Source organism: Notamacropus eugenii, chromosome 7 (assembly GCF_028372415.1).
Source record: "Notamacropus eugenii isolate mMacEug1 chromosome 7, mMacEug1.pri_v2, whole genome shotgun sequence".
In the NCBI taxonomy this organism is placed as follows: Eukaryota; Metazoa; Chordata; class Mammalia; order Diprotodontia; family Macropodidae; genus Notamacropus; species Notamacropus eugenii.
This window is the reverse complement of record NC_092878.1, coordinates 153,032,883-153,040,994: the sequence shown is the minus strand read 5'-3', so window position 1 is coordinate 153,040,994 and position 8,112 is coordinate 153,032,883. Positions and strand designations below refer to the sequence as shown.

The window sequence follows — 8,112 nt, the reverse complement described above, 5'->3', positions numbered from 1 at the left end:
ATCATCCTCATCATCATCATAACTAGTTGTTATGGAATGTAATAAAGTAGAATAAATAGAAGGGAAAAAGTGGAAATAGACCCTTAGAGACACAATCAAGTTGAAAGGCCTTTTCTTACTATGCAAATGTATCTATTAATAATGGGGCCATGTCATGTATTATGTAAACAAGCATGATCTTGAGAAAAGTCTCTAACGGGGTTTTTACTTAGAGTAGGATGACTCAGTTTCTTGCAATATGCCTGCAGGGTTGCAGATTGTGGAATTTCCTCTGACATAATGCCATGATGAAGAAGTATTAGAACTGTATAAAAGAGCCATTAGCATGCTGCAACCAACAGAAAGCCTCAGACTCAGGACAGCTACCAAGAGCTCCAGCTGAGAGCCAATCGTAAACCAGAGCAAAGCAAACCACAAACTAACTGTGAACATGACTCCCAAGCTGCTGGGCGCCCTCCTGACCCTTTTCCTGATTTCTGTAGCACTGAACGAAGGTGAGTAGATCTCTTTTTCAGCATTCAGACTAAGGAAATCCGCACTCTGAATGTGGTTCTTGCTTAGAAATATGTATTTCCAGAAGAGCAAATTGTAATAATGGAAAAAGAAAACTATCTTTTTTCAATGGACACAAAAGAAAATGGACTCCTTTTGGACCTGCTTTCCTTTCTATCTTTCTTTTTCTTTCCTTCTTTCTTTCTTTCTTTTTTTCTTTCTTTCTTTCTTTCTTTCTTTCTTTCTTTCTTTCTTTCTTTCTTTCTTTCTTTCTTTCTTTCTTTCTTTCCTTCTCTCTCTCTCTCTCTCTCTCTCTCTCTCTCTCTCTCTCTTTCTCTTTCTTTCTTCCTTCCTTTCTTTCTTTCTTAGCCTTTCTATTCCAGTTTATCCTAAAGCAAGTATTTGTGGTTTAGGCATTTTTCGGTTATGTCTGACTCTCCGTGACCCCATCTGGGGTTTTCTTGGCAAAAATACTGGAGTGGTTTTCTTCTCCAGCTTCTTTGATAGATGAGGAAATAGGCAAATAGAGAGAAGTGACTTGCCCAGGGTGACACAGCTACTAAGTATCTGAGGCTGGGCTTGAACTTGTGAAGATGAGTCTTCCCAACTGTAGACTGGATGCTTTATTTGCCATAGCACCTAGCGAGGATAGAATTTGGCAAATGCAAATGAGATTGGAGAGAGCAGTTCCCGTAATTCCTACCTCTAATGCTTGTAAGATGTAAGATCATGGAGAAGGTATTTATCTTTTCCCCACTTTTGCTTCCTGCTTTGTGTAGCGTGAGGAGAATTGTATGTAGCTGACAGAGTGACTGTGATACTTCAATTGGATAACGCATGCAAACTTTATAGCGTTATGTCAATGTTTTTCTTATTGTTGTTCAGGTCCTAAATGCACACATACATGTACATATATACAAATATACATAAATGTATTCGCATATTTATACAAATCTATATACACACATAGATACATACATGTGCACACACATACATGTTAATACACATCTATCGTCATTTGCACACACAATATATGCCTGCACATCTGTGTATATGTATTCACACATAAAAATATATACATGTCTGCATGTTACACATATGTGCATCAAATAAAATGTGAATACCGTATCTTGCAAATAAATCAGTAGAAAGAGTCACTAGGTGGTGCACTGGATAGAGCACTCTGAATCTGGAGTCAGGAAGACCTAAGTTCAAATCCCTTCCCAGACACTTACTGGCAGTACGACCGTGGGCAGGAGCTTCTGTTTGCTTCAGTTCCCTCATTGGTAAAGAGAAGATAACAGTAGCACCTTTCTCACAGGGTTGTTACGAGTACGAAGCGAGGTGATATCTATAAAGCACTTCGCAAACTTTAAAGAGCTATGTAAGTGCTAATTATATAATATAGATATAATTTTAATTCACAATATTTGCTGTTACGCAATATTAGCTATAACCATGTAATTACAAATATGTGCACTTCGGCACATGCCTGCCGAGAATGGAAGCACACATATACCTCTGCATTCTAGAGCTGGCATGGGTTGTGTCTCCGCTATTATGAGTTCTCCTTACGTTGTATGTGGAGACTCATTTTTGCAGACTGCTTATTGACATCAGTCGAATTGGCCCAAATTTGACAAATGCCCACCTTACTTTTTGTGCACATGATAATGTTCCTAATCTATGTTTCTCAGACACATCTGTAGAAAACTTGGGAATCCTGAACACTTAGCAACTTTGATGCTTTGGTAACATGTTTACTGGACACTTCTTTGTTGGTAGCATTACTAGGAATATTGGCTAAAATGTCAAACTTTCAAAATATTCATTTCATAAACCTGGCATTTCTAGTCACCATTTTGTCCTCTTGTTTCTACCTTATCTGTTTTCTGTAGAATGGCTCTGTGATATCACAAGGAAGCATTTCATACCAAATAGAGAGAAGTGTGAGGATAAGTGAACAGGCAAACATTTGCTTAAAGATATCAAAGGTTTACCTGTAATAAAATCCCATTAGAAATAGCCAGTGGGGGCAGCTAGGTGGTGAAGTCGATAGAGCACTGGCCCTGGAGTCAGGAAGACCTGAGTTCAAATCTGGACTCAGACATTTGACACTTGGTAGCTATGTGGCCCTGGGCAAGTCACTTAACCCTGATTGCCTCACAAAAAAAAAAAAAGTAACCAGTGAAAACCATTCTTAGAGAATCAAATTGAGACTGATGAGAGATCAGTTTTCAGATTTAGAGAAATTTTCATGCTAATGATAAGATGTGTAACAAGTTCTTAAAAATCACCAATTAATTTCATGATCAGCAAACTCTTCAAATTGGGATTGATGGAACTGATTCTTTGATTAGTACTAATACTTATCATTTCCTTATTCCTTCCCAGCTGCTGTGGTGCCTAAAGCAGTGTCAGAGCTCCGGTGTCTATGCATCAAAACACACTCCAAACCTTTCCATCCCAAGATCATTAAGGAACTGAGAATGATTGACAGCGGACCACACTGCTCAAACACAGAAATCATGTATGTATTTTCAAAAAGGAAGCAATGGTTTCATTTAGGAGACTGGGGATGGGGTTGTTGGAGGGGGTTGGAGGAGAAGAGGGGAAAGGAGGAATTATGGCAGTTGCAAAGGAATCAAGAGACCCCACCTAAATGTGTTCCCATCATCTCTCTCAATCTAGTCTGGCCAAGGGTACATTCATAAAAAATTTCATGGAAATTGGATTACTTTGGGGACCAATATAAGTATTTTAAACACATGCCTTAGAAATTTGATATTTAATAAATTTCTATGGTGAACTTTTAAAAGAGCAAATAATTTCCCTATTTCTGATCTTTTAAGTAAATTGTGATTTTCATAAATCTATTTTGTCCTCAGGGAGGCATGTCTGTAGTCTTCTTTTAAAAGAACTCTATTTTAGAACTTATTTTGATAGAGCAGAAGGAGAACAGAACCTACATAAAATTATATGAACTCTGATTATATGAGGCTGCCAATGTTTAATTATTAGTAGCCTCAGTAATTGTTGTTCAGTCTTTCTAATCATATCTGACTCTTTATGAGGTTATTTGAGGTTTTTCTTGGCAAAGATATTATAATGATTTACCACTTCCTTCTCCATCTCATTTTACAGATGAGAAAACTGAGGCAAACAAGATTAAGTTGCCTAGAGTCACACAGCTAGTAAATGACTGAGGCCAGATTTAAACTCAGGAAGATGTCTTCCTAACTCCAAGTCCAGTGCTCTAACCACTGTACTACCTAACATTCATCAATAACTAGTTATTAACAATTAGCAACTAAATATTAACAATAGGCAACATTTACATAACTTTCATAAAATGTTTTACATGTCATCTCATTTGATTATCACAACAACCTGCAAAGTAGGTGCTCTTATTATCCCCATTAGACAGATAAGGGAAGATTAGAACTCAGATCTTCCTAACTCCAAGCCCAGTGCTCTCACTCCACATCATCCTACTTCCCTAATTTCTAGTGTGAAGCCTAGCTTGACACTCTCCAAAAAAGTTGCAGAAGCTTATCATGACTTTGAAAAACACTTCCACGTTTTTGAGTTATAGAGCTTATGAAGGTTTCTCCCCTCCTTTACATATAATTTCTTTGAGACATTACAGAGGATGGAACAAGGAACTAGGCACATTGCTGCTCTAAAGAGTGAAAGATAAATTAAAGATGAGCAGAAAGTCTTCAAATTTTAATATTTTAGTACGAACCATCAGTTGACTTCAATGATGCAGGTCATCATTTGTGTTATGTGAGTAGTAGCCTTCCTGAATGTTCTCCCCTGGACTTTTTGAATTCTCTGGTGCTTAATCATTCTTTCATGGCAAAGGAAAAAGTTCCCTGGAGGTTGATGTCATGAACGAAAGAATGCAGCTCCTGCTATTCTAATGAGATGGTTTTGGGAGAATCTCAGTGTTCTGATTGAATGTCTACATTTCTGGCTGACTTGGGGGAGTACTGCATTGATTTTGGTATCAGAGACCCTTCAGAGTAGATCATTATTCATCATGATTTTTTTCCTTTTTAGCGTCACTCTTCAAGATAATAGACAGCTCTGCCTGGACCCTAAGGAGAAGTGGGTGCAGAAAATTCTCCAGGTGTTTTTGAAGAAGTGAGTATGTCATTATTCCTCACAGAGAAATCAAAATCAGGAGGGAAACAATCAGAAAAATGAGACTAGATGAATGGCATTTGTCCACTCCTTTCTCATTGCCCCAGAGTAGTTCACTTTGTTTTCCCATTTCTGGCATCTACCCTTCCAATAAAAGAAAATCATGATAGCGACACCTGACATTTATGTAGTTTTCTTTAAGGTTTTATTAACATTTTATGTGCATTATTTAATTTGATCCCCATAACAAATCACTCAGATCAAAATGCCTGCTAAGATGGATATTTACAGACAAGGAAACTGAGGCTCCAAGAGATTATGCTACTTGTCTAGATTTTCCGGTTACCAAGAGTCAGAGAGTGGACTTGAATCCAGGTCTTAAGTGACTCCAAGTTCTTTTCATTATACTGCTACCACTACTACAACAGCAGCTACTACTGCTACAACTACTACTGCTACAGCTAATGACATAAATTATTTTTTTCACAACATAGTATATTAAAAAGATGATTACACACACAACTGCAAATCTACTATGCACAATTTGCTATTCCTTTTAAATAAACTAAAAAGATGTCTTTTAAAAAAAGACTTGAAAGAAAGAGCAAAGTCAATCTTAGAAGATATTAAGTTCTTGAAAATATGTATATTCAGAGCCTCCCTTTTTGTAGCATTGTTTAATCTCTTAAAATATTTTCCATTTCAGAGCTGAGAAGAACCCACAATAAAATGGGAAGACTTCTTCTTTGTCTTGAATTTATGTCACCATGAAGATGCCAATGAAGCGTCAGAAAAATCCATTTCTCTTTAAAATACACAAGATGGAACAGAGAATTAAGGAAGCTAGATCTTGACTTTGCCACTGATTCACTCTGCCTCAATTTCTTCTCCTCTGTAACTCTTCAAGAATACCTGCCCATTCCTACCTCACTGGCACGCTCATTATGAGGATCAGATTGCCAAAGTTCTTTCTGTTTTTTTGTTTCAGGGTTAGACAACATAATGTTACTATTTTCAACTATGATTTAATTTAAAATATTTACTATTTATGTATTTATTAAAAGGATGTATAGATCTACAGCTGGATGATAAAAACTGCCCTGATAGGAAGTGAGGACAAAATGACAATGAAGTTGTATTTCATTTAAGACCTGAGGAATTCTCAATATTCCTCCTACCTTCACTGTTAGGGACAGGATTCTGTCCTCCAGAAATGTCTGTGGAGGGATGGCATCACTGGAAACCTGGCTTAGGGGCTTCTGCCCCAGTTTGAGAATCTAGAATGGTATAAGAAATGAAATGCAAAGTCTTACTGGGCCAAAGTCCCAGAAGTCTTCTTGGTGGTATATTATATGCTGTATTATAACCTTGTTAGGAGTTTATTTAAATGGTTGTGTTCTGTCACTACCATGGTTTATTTATTTAACATAACTTGAGAAAACTTTGACATTATGTCTGAGAGAAGTTTTCTTAACATTTTTGGTCATTTAGAAGTCTGCTTAGGACCATGAGTATATTTATGAAAAATGTAACTTTTTACCAACTTTGTAAACATTTTCTTTATTCTAGTTTGTTTGTTAAGATCTCCTGGAAGTTTTCTTTCAATAAAAAACTGCATATTTTGATTTAAAAAGATCTGCTTCTTTGTCTCATAATTTCCATGATAACTCTTGGTTTAAACAGCCCAACAGTTAAATTTATTTAATTTTTGCACCAGGAGTAACTACCACAAATCAGATTTGGGCCCAGTTGCATGAAAGGCTTCTCAGTTTGGTTGGGGTGTTTATGAGAGGGGGAGCGGACTCCCTGCATACTATTGGGAGCTCTGTCCCCAAGGAGAGGAAGCATCATTTGATAATTCCGTTTTATTTTATTAAAAAATTATTTTTGTTTACTTTTTATATTCTTTTTTTTTTTTGAGTACCAAATGGTCTCCCTTTCTCCCACACACTGAGAAGGCAAGCAATATGGTATCAGTTATATGTGTGGAATCATGTAAAACATATTAACCTTTTTTCTTTTAATAATTATTCCTAATTAGGTGACAAATTCCATTTTTTCCCACTAAGAGAGTGAGAAAATGTTATCTCCTAGAGCAAAAGGATAATTGTCTTGGGAGAAAGATCTGAAGGAGGGCTTAAAGCCAATAGATTGACTATCCCCTCCAAAACACCCCTAAAAATTGTTGCACAAAGTATCATGATAGACTATTCATTTGGGGAGAAAATCATTTTCTTGATTAATTTCTTCCTTTGTGTTGGAAAAAAAAGCCAAGCTGAAGCTTCTCTTATGATAACCATTTGAGAAACTAAGTTCATGCTGTCTGAAGCTCGTGTAGAATGAAGGAGTGGGGAGTGGGGGAAATGGAAAGAGCATGAGCTCTGAAGTGAGCCATACCATTAATATTATTACAGTCTCCCTCAGCTTCCATTTCTTCATTGGTAAAATGAAGCTATATGGCCTCCAAGATCCCTTGGCTAAAGGTCTTGCTGAATCTGAAGATGGGGCAGAGCTAGAAGGGAATGAGAGAGGCCATCTTGTTAAATAGCTTTATTTGAAATCTAAGGGAACACAAGCCCAAAGTTATTCCAAACAGAGACATGACTCTCAGTCTAGTACTGTTCTAGCCAAGGTGTTGAAATTGGACATTCTGAGATATGCTTGAGGCTCACTTGGTGATCCCAATCTCTCTTGAGTTCTAGTGCCTGGTTTCAGGACTCAAGACAAACAGCTGAGTGACCCAGAGTGGAAGAGGTAGAGGGTGAAGTTTCCATGAGCTCACTTGGATACTGAGGTTCCTGTCTCTGGGGCAGGGTCTTTCCCCTACTCCTTTGTCAGCTGTGATCTGCAGCCTCCAGGGCAAGGACACCATGAGCCAAAGTATTGCTCTCACACTCCTGTCGCTGAGATGTGCTTCAATGATCATCAGTTTCTATAGTCTTCTTTCTTAGAGAACTACAAGTATTGCTTTTGTTGAGTTGGTTTTCAGTCATGTCTGACCCTTTGTGACCCCTTTTGGGTCTTTTTGGCAGAGATGCAGGAGTGGTTTGCTATTGCCTTCCCCAGCTCTTTCTACAGTAGAGGAAACTGAGGCAAATGGGGTGAAGCGACTTGCCTAGGGTCACCCAGCTAGTAAGTGTCTGAGGCTGGATTTAAATTCAGGAAGAGGAGTCTTCCTGACTCTAGGCCTGGCACTCAGTGCACTATGGTGCCACCTAGCTTCCCTATAAATGCTTTTAGAACTCTCTAAGTTCAATCTCTGCCTCTGAGAGGAGTCATAGAATGTAGAAGGCTTTTTTCTAGAAGCTCATTAATACAGAATGAGAACTCAAGGGGATGGCAGAGTCAAGGACAATTTTCTTTTTTTAAAGGATGGAATCTTTCAAGGAAGTAGGAGAAAAGGAGCCAGTAAGTAAAACTAGGAGAGAGAGAGAGAGAGAGAGAGAGAGAGAGAGAGAGAGAGAGAGAGAG

General features: G+C 37.9%; 1 protein-coding gene across 1 annotated transcript; it reads left to right on the top strand.

The window, feature by feature from the left end:
- The first annotated feature begins 341 nt into the window (after nucleotides 1-341).
- Nucleotides 342-6,274, top strand: LOC140514212 (interleukin-8-like). Its single transcript, XM_072624326.1, has 4 exons — nucleotides 342-494; nucleotides 2,887-3,022; nucleotides 4,558-4,641; nucleotides 5,348-6,274. Exons 1-4 carry the CDS (start codon nucleotides 431-433, stop codon nucleotides 5,367-5,369), a joined length of 306 nt encoding a protein of 101 aa, XP_072480427.1. The 5' UTR covers nucleotides 342-430; the 3' UTR covers nucleotides 5,370-6,274.
- Nucleotides 6,275-8,112: the final 1,838 nt, after the last annotated feature.